General features: G+C 33.7%; 2 protein-coding genes across 2 annotated transcripts in view; both read right to left on the bottom strand.

Moving 5' to 3' along the window:
- Positions 1-789: 789 nt before the first annotated feature.
- LOC21386961 (putative kinase-like protein TMKL1) lies at positions 790-3,325 on the bottom strand. The gene is made up of 2 exons (XM_010110812.2): positions 2,575-3,325; positions 790-1,844 (listed from the first exon to the last, which is right to left on the bottom strand). The coding sequence occupies exons 1-2, from the start codon at positions 3,083-3,085 to the stop codon at positions 1,243-1,245; spliced, it is 1,113 nt and encodes a 370-aa protein (XP_010109114.1). The 5' UTR covers positions 3,086-3,325; the 3' UTR covers positions 790-1,242.
- A 7,293-nt stretch (positions 3,326-10,618) lies between these two features.
- Positions 10,619-14,104, bottom strand: part of LOC21386960 (acid phosphatase 1) — a 4,313-nt gene continuing 827 nt past the window's right edge. The window contains exons 2-4 of the mRNA XM_024173927.1: positions 14,084-14,099; positions 12,409-12,618; positions 10,619-10,968 (exon numbers count right to left, since the gene is read on the bottom strand). Of these exons, the coding sequence (XP_024029695.1) occupies positions 10,791-10,968; positions 12,409-12,618; positions 14,084-14,099 (404 nt within the window). The 3' untranslated portion in view covers positions 10,619-10,790. The remainder of the gene's footprint in view (positions 10,969-12,408; positions 12,619-14,083; positions 14,100-14,104) is intronic.

The following is a 14,104-nucleotide window of genomic DNA, read 5'->3' as shown; positions in this document are numbered from 1 at the left end:
CTTTTGTCACAATTTTTTAGTGGTGCTTAACTGCTTATCCAGCTCACTTTAGAATTTAATGAGCCATATATAATAGATTAATAGATAGCGATCTCTCATAGTTGGACCCAGACCATTCACACCCCCACGCAACCTCTCTTTTTCTCCCCTCCACCTACAGATTTTGAAGCAAGAGATATAAATATATTGATTTTTAGTCTTTCAGATAGAAGAGAGAAAATGGCATTTCATAAATAAATGGAAGTTTTCTTTGGAATCAATTCAATGTACGGCTAAGAATGTGTTTAGAAAACAAAAAATGTGGTAAGCTTTATATGAGCCATATATAATAGATTAATAGATAGCGATCTCTCATAGTTGGACCCAGACCATTCACACCCCCACGCAACCTCTCTTTTTCTCCGCTCCACCTACAGATTTTGAAGCAAGAGATATAAATATATTGATTTTTAGTCTTTAAGATAGAAGAGAGAAAATGGCATTTCATAAATAAATGGAAGTTTTCTTTGGAATCAATTCAATGTACAGCTAAGAATGTGTTTAGAAAACAAAAAATGTGGTGAGCTTTATAGATGAGAACAAACTGACTTGCAAACCATCACATGGGGTTTAACACGGAAATCTGGAGTCGCCCCAATTTCAAGTCTTGGGGAAAGCTGTTACGTTTTTGCCTAGAATTCTATGAGAAGCATGGGAACTGATGACACATCCATAATTGTGAAACAATAAAATGTATATATATATATATATATAAATTAATTGTCAAAAGCAAAACTGAAGTTCCATACATTTTGAGAAATTGCCAAAAGATCCCACTTCATGCTTGAGCTAACACTACTTGGCCAAAAAAGTTGGGACCAAGGAATTTTACCATTTCACGCTTCTGATCCCTTGCCAATAGAATAGGGAGATCTTAAATCCCGACAAACAAAACAACCCAATTAACATGTTCTATGGACTTTTTTGGATGGCTAAAGTGAGTGAGTCACATTTGTTTCTGTTACCCTTTTGTGTTTTACCTCTCCTTAGTAAACATCAACATCAAGAATCCAACAATTCCCTTGTTGGGTGTTCAAAATTTTCAACCTTTTCTGCTTCAAGACTATTCCTTTCTTTCTTTCCACATTTTATGGTTTTCCTATCTGTACACGTAAATTGTCAGCAGCATCTTGTTGTTGTTTTTCATGTCTTGTTGAATCATGAAGATGTTGAAGAAGAGAAATTTTCTTCATGACCAAGTCATCATTTTCCTATCTCCTCCAGCTTCCATAGAACCTGTTTGATGTTTGGTCTCAGAGAAGGTGATGGAGAACAGCAAGCCATTGCGAGCTGAAAGAATTTGAGAATCCGCTCTTCGCTAACCGGGACTTGTTCATCATCAGTGCCAGAACTGGTGAGAAGTATGTTCGGATGGAACAAGTCCGCAATTCTGTGCCCAAGAACCGCGTTTCGCAAGAAATTCGGCAAGTAGAAATCCTCTTCCGGTGTTGTCGGGTTCTCATTGACTGGTTCCTTCCCAGTAAGCAACTCAAGATAGATTACCCCAAGACTGTAAATGTCAGTCACTTCACAAGCCTCCTTCATTTTGATCAGCTCAGGGGCTTTATAGCCCTGAGAGGCTAAGGATTCGAGGATTTCTTGGCCAGCAGTCGGGTTCAGGAGAAGGTGTATACCGGAATCTGAGATGTGAGGTTGAAAATGGCGATCGAGGAGTATGTTTTTCGACTTGAGATTGCCGTGAATTATTGGCTTTTCAGGGCCAGAGTGGAGATGATCAAGGCCTTTGGCTATGCCAACAGAGATCTTGTATATTGTGGCCCACTTCTGTGCCTCATGATTGCATTCTGTGATTGAAAACAAGAAATTGGTAAATTGTTTTTATAGCAAGGCGAGATCGAACCTGCAACCTCTTACAATGCCTCCACCCCATCCAAACTCCCAGTATTCACTCGACCAAATGGTCTTAGGCAAGTTCGTAATCTTTTAGAGCATGTGTATAAAGAAAAAGTGAAAAGCAAAAAAAAAATTACAAAAAAAGAGAGACAAAAAAAAAAAATTTGGGGGAAAAAAAAAAAAAAAAAAAAAAAAAAAAAAGAACCGTCTCTGAGTTTCACAAGGACGTCTCAGACTCAGATCACTCTCACAGTAACACGCCAATACCCTCTTCCCCGGTCAAGATGGCACTTATAGCATTGACGGAAATCTCAGTGATTCAAAAAATGGAAGTGAAATGATAAGGAAAACTGTAACAAAATTAACTACTTTTTGAGATTTCTGAGAAAGAAATCTTGACCCATTTGAGAAAAGTTCATGTTTTTTCAGTTCCCATTTTGATCCAAAGCAGTTAAACAGCTTCAATTCCATTCTGTCTTATTCCAGCTCCCCTGTTTTCCTTTCTTTTACAAATTCTTTCTAGTTATTTTTGACTCTCTCATTTGAATTTCTGCTTAAGATTCCAGAGATCCATATAATCTACTTTGATAAACAGTAACAAGAACAATCCTTTTTCTATCCAAAGAAACTAGAGTTAAGCAAACGATCACATTTTTAGGAGAAGAGAAATATTAAAATTACCTCTAATGAAGTGAGACAAATTGCCACGCCTGAGAAAGGGATGAACCAGAAGCTTCTCACCCCTTGGCCCTGCATAAAATCCCAGAAGAGACACCAAGTTGGGATGTCTTACACTCCCTAGAGACCGAATAACTTGCTCAAAATCTTCACCTCTTGTTGTACAAACCGGCCTAAGAAACCTCAGAAGCCTTACAGAATTGCTACTCTGTAGAAAGGCCTTGTAAAGAGTGCCATAGTTGGATTTTCCAATGACTTCGCCAGGAGCATCAAGTATGTCACAGATTGAGAGGTCCTCACCACCTTGAAAAGTCACCAACAATTCTTCATCATCTCCTTGGACACCATTATGATCTCCTCCATGTTTGCTGTACTTATCAGTCTTCTCTATGTCCTCTTCAAGCTCTTTTTTTGAGGCTCTTTTGCAGTAGAAGTAGATGAAGAGGATGAAGAATATGAAAGTTGTGGTTGAAGTTAGGACAAGAATCAGTTTGAGCATCTGGGTGTTCTTCATTATGTGACAAGCTTGAAGAAGGGATGGATTTAGCACATTCTTGGAGTTTGAGATTAGGAGAGAAACATGGGATTATTGTAATTTTTCCATTGGACATGGATTTTGGAGACCACAAGGAGGAGAAGACAAGAGGATGAAAGATGGAATGGTACTTTGTTAGAGTGGGGAACCCAAGATTTTTTAGTTTTTTTATTTTTTTAAGAGAGAGAGAGAGAGGAAAAACAGAAAAAAAATGGTACAAGTTATTTAAGAGGGAATTGGAGTATGGAATTGGACCATTGGTGGAAGGAGACTTGTACATGTGAAATGAAAGGGGAGAAAAAGGAGAGCAAATATACGCTGGCTGAATCTAGTAAGAGACAGATCTATTCCATGTGATGTTTTTATTTGACTGTCGTTCACCGTATATTTGTGTTATATAGATGGATTTGATTCTATTTCTATATATGATTATTATGGACTTTCCTTCTCTTCCAGCTCCAAAGTCCTTTTTCTTTAAATATACAAAATATCCCAACTTTGTTTGTGCACGGATAAAAGTTTCTTAACTTATACTCCTTGGTAATGAGCTTATACTTTATACTTTTCATCTATGATGAAGAAGAAATGTCTCATCACATAAGCCAATATGTTGCGGTCATCTATCTTTTGATTATTGGATCTAACTTTATCCTTCCAGCAACCAAAAAAAAAAAAGTTTTTTTTTTTGGTAGATCCTAAAGAAAATGTACATTAGATCTATATTAAAAACTTTTGTTCTAAGTATTTTTTTTCAATATGATTTGATTTTAACTAGATTTAATATTCAAAAAATTGACCCTACATGTATCAGAAATTATCGTTATGCATATTTTTTTTAATTTAATGTAATTTTAATATGATGTAACAGTCAAAAATTAATACTATTGATAGCACTGTGAGAAACTCAAAATTTTATTCTTTTTCTGGTAGAAAGTGGTGAGATTAGAAAGAGAAATATATCTCTACCTTCTAGTTCTATCGTTTTTGGTCTCCCAGTTCGAAAGGAAGAATCCATGTCGTTTATGATGAAATATTAAGATATTAGCATTTGATTTTAAAAAAGAAAAGCGAACATCTATATACATTCGGTGGTCCGTGGTCTGGACTTTAAAATTTTTTTTGAAGTTGCTTAATTTATGGCTTAAGCTTAGCTGTCTTTGAAGCGCACCCAACAAATTATTATAGATTGGATGCATTTAGCGAAACTCGAAAGTTGAAATTAGATGCAACTAATCAATTTTGAAGGCAAAAAAAGGTGGTGAACAGTTAATGAGTCAATTATGCAGTTAGTTACTCCAAAGGTCAATATAAAATTATAAGATCAGGGTTGAGAGTTGAGATTAATAATACGTAAGAGGAAGGTGTCTCAATGGAATAGTCTAAGTTGTAAAATTTGGTAAAAGATGGTGTCCAAAAAAAAGGAAATTTCTTATTGGTACTCTGTGTTTTAGCATAATTGTCTTTTTATATCTTGTGTTGTACATTGACGTTTTAAAAAATTATTTTTTAGTACCTTAAAGTCATTTTTTCGAATGTAAAATGTAAAATTTATTATTTTCATTATTTTACCAAAAACTAATAAAATTAGAAAAATTCTTGAAAAATTATCGTTAATTTAAAGCATTATTTTTTATTTTTTATTTTTAAATGTTTAAAAAAATTCATAATTTTTCTAAATTTGTTATTAGTTTTTCAGTTAATTAATGATAAGGGCAACTTTGACATTTTACAATTCAAAAAATGACCCTAAGGTACTAAAAATGATTTTCTAAAACATCGATGTACTAATTTAAAATTACTAAAAACACACGGTACTAAAAAAATAATTATGTTAAAACACAATGTACTAATATTAAATTTTCCCAAAAAAAAAGTTAAAAAGGGGGTAAAGATTTTTTCTTTTTCAAATTTAGTAAAACTGTTGAACTTATTCTTATAGAGTGCATTGGTCTAAATTTTACCCTTTAACGTTGATTAATATTATTTTAACTAATATAATTATTTGACAAAAAAGTTATTAATTAAGAGTGATGAGAAAAAATATGTACTCATACACTTTAAAAAATATGTCTCATTTTTCTGTATTTAGTCCCAACACAAAAAAAAAAAAAAAAAAAAAAGAACGGAAAAGAATAGAGTAGTTGCAAAAATAAAAGAATAATAAACGGCGTTGATTGTGAGTTGTTTAAGGGACCCACGACTACCGAGTGATGCTTTGGTCATCTTCCTCATCAAAATCAAAGGGTGGGACCCTTGCTACCACGTGAGGTATGATGGTCTGTCGCAAATTAAAAGTGCCGGACATCCATGGCCCTCCCAAGTCCACCAGGTCGAATTGGGTTATCAAAATAATCTTCATCGTTATGTTTGATAAGTTCAATAACTTTCTATTCAAATTTATGAACCACATGGGTACTTCATATATTCTGAATTTGAAAAAAAAAAAAAAAAAAAAAAAAAACTCTCCTAAGATGAAATATTTTAGATCCTATTTATCTGTAGTACTAAACGGATGTGTCAACCAGTACTTGACATTCCAAGCAATGTTTTTTATAGAAAAAGAAAAGAGTAGTATTTGACATTTACAAATTTATTCAAATATGCAATATGCATAGTCATTTTTTTTTCTTTTTTAGTTTTATTTTCTTATTATGTAGAACTAGCCAATTCTACTGTATATAGTGTGTGGAGCAACCCTAGAAAGCAAAATTGAGCAAGTGAGAGAGGAAGAGCAGTGTGTTCTTGAACAGAGATTTTAGTATATTGTTAGACCAATGGCCACCAAATTTCATCTACATGGTCGTCGTCTGAAGTTGAGTTCGGGAATGGGTTTTGCGCAATCTGTAGATTAGGAGGGCTGTCGGATCGAATTAAGGGAAGGCTTGTCCTATAATGGTGTGTATGTCATTAGTCACAGCAGCCACCAAGTTGTGTATGTCAACCAATCGTCTATTCTTCCGTTTTTCCCCCAGCAGTATTAAGTGTCATCGGATTCTTCAAGTGTTTTGATGTTTTGCCTTGTAGATTTTTCTTATTTTTTGTTTGCTCTAACAATGGTTTTTATCCTAATTAGTTTCTATTTTTTCTTTGTTCGTTTAGTGATTCGTTGTATTTCTATCTGCTAGATTTGGTTTTTTTTTTTGGGGGTTGATTTGATATTTTCATCAACTATAAAAGTTTTGTTAAAAAGCTATCTTTTTATGTGTACTCTTTCTTTTGTGGAATCCAAAATACATTAGCTTTCCCTTCATCATTTCATTCAAGTATTTTGATAAAACCGGTTGTTTATTAATGTCATGTTATCTGCAATAGAAACCTGTGTGTCGTTTTCACGCTTTGTAAATATTTTCTCTCAGAATAAAAAAGTTCTTTTACGTGCGAGTTTATTTCCATTTTTTAGGACAAAAAGGAAAAAACCTGGTTCCTTGGGATTATTCCCAACTTTTTTGCTTTAAATTATAACAGTAGTTTTCATATTTGGAAGTTGTCTTTTTTCCTTCTAAAATTGTATACATTGTCTCACGACAATTCCACGTTTCTTAATCTCAATGAATTTCCCGTATCTTTTTTTTTTTTTTTTTTTTGGAGTTGAAATGGATTTTCTTTCCATAAATTATTTGAAAGTTTCAAGCTTAAGGCACTAAAGAAGTAGGAACTACTAAATCCATTGCCATAATTTGCAAAGTAATTATTGGTGACAGCATAATATCGCTTCATTTGTAGTTCAATGTACTATTTTTATATGATAAAGGGGATCATATAAATTATTATACATTCTTGAATTTATTTCTCTCTCTCTCTCTCTCTCTCTCTCTGTAGGAACTACTAAATCCATTGCCATAATTTGCCGAGTAATTATTGGTGATAGCATAATATCGCTTCATTTGTAGTTCAATGTACTATTTTTATATGATAAAGGGTATCATATAAATTATTATACATTTTTGAATTTATTTCTCTCTCTCTCTCTCTCTCTCTCTCTCTCTCTCTCTCTCTCTCTCTCTCTCTCTCTCTCTCTCTCTCTCTCTCTCTCTCTCTCTCTGTAATCATAATTTGATTGACCTTGGTTTCTTGTTTCCCCAGCAACCACACATATGTGCTTACAAATTTTGTATCATCCAGTCAAGTGGGCAATCAGGAAGCAAATATTCCAGTGTATCACATGACCAAACCAAACCAAGCGGCACATAAAAATCTCAACCTCATTCTCCTCGTAACACATTTCATATTTTATACATAAGATTAGTTTGGTAACCATAAGCTAACTAACTTAGTTAGCTGGTTAATCGCTTTCTGTTACATATTTCTAATAAAATGCGTTGAGCATATCTGAATCGTATCAATATGAGCCCACAAAAAGCTGAAAAAAAAAAACCCAATAATGATAATAACACGTAACAACAAAAGCATAAAGCTTATTAAAAAAAAAAGCATAAAGCTCTTCAAAACACTCCCAGTTGTAAATCTGCATCAGCTTATTATACTGATGTATTCAATCTTGTCACATCCTATAATCTTATATTTCCATACAATAGGATTATGGATGGTTAACAATATTATTGTTTCAATATAATGCCAACCGGGTCAAAAGCGAAAGAAATATAGTTAGGTATGCCTTACATGATTACCACAAATTATGATGATTATTGTTGTTGTGGCAACATAATGATAATATAAATGGCCTACTATTAAGTGCTTGCTCGTGGTGACCCTCCTTCGTGTGAACCACCCTAGTTTTATGAAGTTCGGGTTGGGAGGAGATTCAAGTTATTTATCTAATTTTTAACGTCTCAAATGGTATTAAACTAATCACATTTTACCATGTTATTTAAGAGTGTTAAATATTAAAACATAAAAATTTGAGTTAAAAAGCATTTCAGATTTTTTAAATGATGTAACATGAAATCGTTAGTTAGACACTAATTTTAACATCAAATTGAGCAGGTGATTTAACTCCAAAGTTATTTATGACCCATGACCTGGTTTAATAAGTACTAATTAAACCTTATCCTCGTCAATAATCTGCAATAAATGCCAAATTTTAGATAAATCCTTCAATGCATATGATTTTTCTTTTTTTTTTTTTAATGAAAGCTACATATCACACCACTTTTCTTCCCCACTGAGAACACAAGACAGGGACCTAAAGTAGGATATTTTAATATTTAAATTCAATTTAGAATTATATTTATCTTTTTATTTTTTAAAATTTATTTATATTGTGAAGACTTAGCAAAGCTTTTGCCTTCTACCGTGATTCCATCAATTTTGTGGTGGTAAAATTTTTTTATCTTTGTTTTGAAAATTTTTTCTATAATTTTATTAGTTGGTAATTGAATAATGTGTGTTCGATCCATTTAAAAAAAAAATCATGAATTTTTCACCATATTACCTATACAATTGAAGATTACTATCAACAAACGGAAGATGATGTGCGAGTTATAAATTGCATTGCTTATTTTCACACTTATATCTCGGTCAATGATACACATTGCAAACTTGTTATTGACGAGCGTAGTGAGATTAATGTTGTGTCAACTAAATTGTCAATCGTTTGAAGATTCAAACTGAGCCTCATTCTAGACCGTTTTGGATATTGTTACACCATAGTCGAGACATCAACCATTCCTGCGAACGACCGACGCCGAGGACTCCCGCGCGGAGGACCAGCTATTGGCATCGAGGGTAAGGCCAAGCAAACGTGCCCTATACGTCGAGAGATAGCGCAAGAGGAGAGGCGCCGGGCGAGGGCTCTACATATTGAGACCGCGGCATCGAGGGAACATTGTCGGTCCTTTTTGCCAGGAGTCATGTCAACCCGAGGAGGGAAGTACTGATCCGACTGCTACTGCAGAAGTCAGGAGGTCAAGCGGCAGGTTGAGAAGGTCAGCCGTATTTCCATGAAAAGTCATCATGAAAACTCACCTACCCTCACGAGGATCGAGAACAGACGATGGCTTCCTCCTTGGGAGCCGGGAATGTGTAATCCGGGTAGAGGCCTATAAATAGAACAAAAGAAACCCAGAAAGGGGTTAGACACTATTGATATTACAGAGAGAGTTTGTAAACATCTGAGAAAATAGTGCATGCACAAGTGGATTAGGCACAAAATTATTGCCGAACCACTATAAAATCCTTGTCTCTTCTACATTACTTTACTGCTTGTTACTTGATCTTGTGGTTAGTGCAACCGTGAGCGTTTCCGGGGAGGTAATCACGAGTTGTTGGAAAAACATTGTCAACAGATATATTAGAAAGATAAAGATTATTTTGTAGTCACTGAAAGATATCTATTACCTTTTAAATTTGGTCCTTATGAGCAATATGTTAATTGTGATGTCCTTCATCCATACAGATTTTGTTAGGACTTCCTTGGGTTGATGATCATGATGTGAGATATGTTGAAGGGAATCAATATGTTTTTAGACTGCATGAAAAAATTTTGATCTTGAAACCGGCTAAACCAAAAGAAAAAGCCTATATGTCTTAGCCTATTCTCCCTTCCCCAATTTCTATTGTTCCCAACCCATCTATTGAGAGTGATGATGCAAAAAAAAAACAAAATTATTGATACTCCTTGTCCTGAGCCTATTGTTGATGAGTCACCTCCGCCAAAAATCATTGAATCCAATTCTTCCGAATCGGTTGTTGACAGTGGATCTAATGCATATTTACTTAAATTTCCTTCTAATTTGATTATAGAATTAATTTTCAATGAGGTAGAATTGTTCCTTAACCATGTGATCAGAAGCCTCGAGTGTTCTTGATGTTTTCTCTACAGTTGGAATGTCTACTAAATCAACTTACAAGCACTGATGGCTCGTTTCAGAATCCAATATTAAGGTTGAGAGATTTCTTGCTTTTCAAATTGTTTCTTCATTATTCTTTCCTGTTTAAAACTCGCTGGAGTCGAGTTTCTTCAATCCGGGGAGAATGATGACGAATTAGAGTAGGATATTTAAAATTTAAATTCAATTTAGGATTGTATTTATCTTTTTATTATTTTAAATTTATTTATATTTATCTCCTTTTTACAATAGGATTAGAATTTCATTCTCTATAAATAGATTAGTGATTGTTATGTTCATTCAGACTTTGGATGGTTAATGATATTAAGATTATTGATTTCTCCCTTTTGAGTTCTTACACTTTTAGGATTTCTATCTCTCTCTTGATTATTCTTCTCTATCTTGATTCTGTTTCTACTTATTGATTATGTTCTCTCTTTAAATTCTATATATGTTCTTCTATCCTACTCGGTCCTACATCAACCAGTGTTAGATAAATACCAGCTCACGAGACAAAAATCATTGGAGGTTCTATTGCAATTGGGACTATACGTGCCCAGTTGTGGTCCTATGTCATAAAAAAATACTAATAATAACAACAATAATGATGAGCCAAGAATATAAATTGGCTTGTGACTCACCAAGCACATATACACTACTTTGCATGCGTGTGTCCTTGATGCTTTTATACATGGAAAAAAGTTGTATATGCATAACAGTATTTGAAAGCTTGTTGACCATCATTTTTTATTATTCAATAAATTTTCTTTTTCAGTTTATGGTATGTCAATAATTGGTTAAATAAGTTCAACAACTTCATGAAGAGGCTAATGCTTTGTGTCAAAGGCAATTATTTAGACCTCTACACTTGTAAATGAATTATCTATTAGTAATTATTAGGCAATATAATACATTGGATTAGGAAGCTTGAATGAACGGGTGGACATTCGGGTGCCCAGCAAATCACTCCATTGGTCTCCAGAGTTCCCAAGAATTCTATATCCTTCTCTTTCCATTTCACTTATCTTCTCTGATTTGTATAATACTGCTAATTTCCCATGGTCATCAGGGCCCCTATAAAACATCAGAAACATAGGATTCAAAGGTGGGTGTAAATGATCAAGTGGGTAGAGAAATTGATTGCCACAAACTTGAAAACTTTTGTAACATCCACCAAAACTTTAATTGCAAGCTTTCAACTTACTTCATTATTAGACTATAAGGGTGCGTAAAAGAAGCAGAACAGAAAGGAAACTTAACAGGAGAAGAAAATGTCAAAATAGGAATCATAATTTGTTAATTTATTTATTTATTTATTTTTTATTTTATGTATGATGAGTTTCTTCACTTTTACTGTTTGTACGTTATGAGCATAATACATATAGGTATTGCAATTATTTGGTATTTCCCCATCCCAATAAACAAAGATCACTGGTAAATCTCACATGGAGTATCTGAAGTCATTCTGATAAAATAATTGAACAGAACCCTTTTTTTTTTTTTTTCCTCAATTAGCTAAACAGAAAAAAACAGTACAAATTTACAACCAAAGTATGTTACCCTAGTTGATCAAGTATATTAGTTGCATAATATATTTGGGTTCATTTTAAGATTTTAAAAGCCAAAGGTTAAGGTGGGTCCTTAGTGAAAGCAAACTGTTGTACATGCCAATGTTGTGTACATGCATGAAACGAAGGCACATTTTTGTACAAAGAACAACATTACCAACTTTTTATCATGTTGAAATACAGGTCCATCTAATTTCAATCATTTCTAACTAAGTATTTGGTACGTAAGAGGTCGGAATGCTGATGAATGATGATGATGACGACGAATCATTGAGAAAATATTAAGAAATCATTATGAGTAGGACATTCAGAATAATGCTTTTCCTTTCACCAAAAGCAAACACGTTCCTCAGTCGTTATAGTTATTTTTTGATTCTCTATCCTATCATCAGATAACTAGTACAAAGTATACATTAGAATTAGGCTACAGCCTAATCTTTTTGAGGTGCATCTGCGGCTCAAATCTAATTAGTTGAGTTTAGAAACAACCTTTGTCTTTTTTTTTTTTAAATTTATAGAAATGCACGTGCATACTAAAATTTTGGAATGTATTGTAGACTTACAAACTAAACTACGAAAAGTGTGTAAATAATGCCTATTCTCCTATACTTTATAATCGTTATAGGATACTCGGGTGCTCGTAATTATGAAAAGCTTGCTAAAGTATTATTAAAGCACTAAAAAAAATCATAATTTAGAAAACATGGCACTAGGATCCTGTAATTTGATGCCCCGCCAGTACTTGTTCCTCTGCATCATTTATGCAAAGCTGGATCTTACTTTTAGCATTTGTGTGTCCACAGTCATATGGCACTAGATATTTAAGCACACTAACAACGTTTTACACACACACACACATATATATATATATATATATTTATATAAGAACAAGAACAAAGTAGAACTATAAGGGGCAAAAAGGGCAAAAAAAAGTTTCGATTTTCACCTTAGTATAAGCTTGTCCCAATACCGAAAACCGGTGTTGATCAAATTCTCGACGGTAACTTTCCTGTGTCGTTCAGCTCGACCGGTGAGCAAGAAAACTTTAAATCCCAAACTGAGGACTTGTTCATAGAGTTTCAAGCTGGGCTCTATAGCAGGAGCTATGGCCTTCTCAACCCATTTGTCGAACTCCACATGATCAAAGATCTCTAAGCTGCTCATTCCCACAAACAAACAGCATTCAAGAGTCATTAATGGAATTCAACAGTCCTGTTTGTTTAGTATAATTTCCTGTATTTCTACTTCACTCTCTTTTTCAATTTTTAGGCAATAAATTAGACATCCTACAGATTTTGATAATTTGTCTCAGTAACCTCAATGCAACCAAACCAATTGACTTCGTACTTTGAAGCAATTATATATTATGTCTTATCGGTGTTTACTTGCAAGTTACTAATTTAAAAAGACAACCAGAAGTTACAAATATTCTACTCTACACTCGCAGATCTCTTCATTTTAGGTCCCTGAGTTCACTTTTAGCCCCCAAACAAAAAAACAGTGACTCCATATTCCAAGCGGTGTTGAAAATAAAAAAAAAATAAAAAATAAAAACAAAACAAAAACAAAAACAAAGAAAGAAGAGGGAAAAAAAAAGAACGGAAAATTTAGGATTCATCTCGTCTTTTTTGTTTTTAAAACAATGTTAAGTCACTCTTTTAGGTTTTTCTCGTTCTTTAGTCTAATGTCGTTTTTCATGTTTTGTTGCTTTCCTAGCTTATCTCGTTTCATGGTTTGTTAGTGGCTTTTGTGTTGATTTAATTGTTCATTTGGATTAATTTCATAAATGGCCTTCGAACTTTGTACTTGTTTCAACATACTCTCTGAATTTTAAAAAGGACTCATTTCACCACTTAAAGTGTAAAACGTGGTTCAAAACACCCCCTAAATGTTAAAACAAGATACAAAGTTCAGGGGGTAGTTTCTTCTACAGTTCTAGTAATGGCGTTTGTTCATAAATGAATATGTTGTGGTTGTTTTGTTAATACCATTGTATTGTTCTTCACGCATAGTGTTGTTTCTGTGGTCATTGTCGTTTTTGTTCGATGTGGTTCTTAGTCCTTGCCTTTTTCATTCTTTACTTCTTAATGTCGTTCGTTGCTTAGCTTGTAGTTTATAATAGGTTATTGTCTCTGTTGAGGTAATACTTATGCCATCGTATTGTTGTTTGTTTTTTGGTCAATGTCGTTTTGGCGGTCGTTGTTGTTGCATGTTTTCGTTTTGCATGTCACGTTCTTTTTTACTTTTTCTGAGAGAAAATTCCCCAATCTTCATGTTCTTAGATTTCCGGGTTGATGTTGTTAGATGTCGTCATTTCACTGGCAACAGCTGTTTTATGTGGTTGTCGTTTTTCTATATTATAGTCGTTTTCCCTATAAAGCGTAGTTTATTATTTTATTGTCGTTTTTCACTTCTCATGGTTTTTGTTGATTTTCCATTTCATGTCGTTTTTTCCAAATTTCTCCAATAAAGAATCTATTTTCCGTATTCCAACTGGAATGTCCAAACAGGCAACCAAAAGTTTTCCCAACAAAACAATCCTTTTATTTTCCATCACATTTTCGCACAAAACAAACAAGTTCACCCAAAAAAAAAAAAAAAAAAAGCTTTTGGGGCCATACCCGTAACGATGGTCGGCTTAG

The sequence above is a fragment of the Morus notabilis genome, unplaced genomic scaffold (assembly GCF_000414095.1).
Source record: "Morus notabilis unplaced genomic scaffold, ASM41409v2 Scaffold2295, whole genome shotgun sequence".
NCBI classification, from domain to species: domain Eukaryota; kingdom Viridiplantae; phylum Streptophyta; class Magnoliopsida; order Rosales; family Moraceae; genus Morus; species Morus notabilis.
The sequence above is the reverse complement of the archived record's forward strand: the minus strand, read 5'-3'. Positions and strand labels throughout refer to the sequence as shown.

What these genes read in the sequence shown, in the direction of transcription:
- LOC21386961 (XM_010110812.2), bottom strand. Translation starts at nt 3,085, where the DNA reads ATGAAGAACACCCAGATGCTCAAACTGATTCTTGTCCTAACTTCAACC. An exon ending in TTTGTCTCACTTCATTAGAG is followed by an intron (nt 1,845 to 2,574) that starts GTAATTTTAATA and finishes TTTCAATCACAG; the next exon opens with AATGCAATCATGAGGCACAG.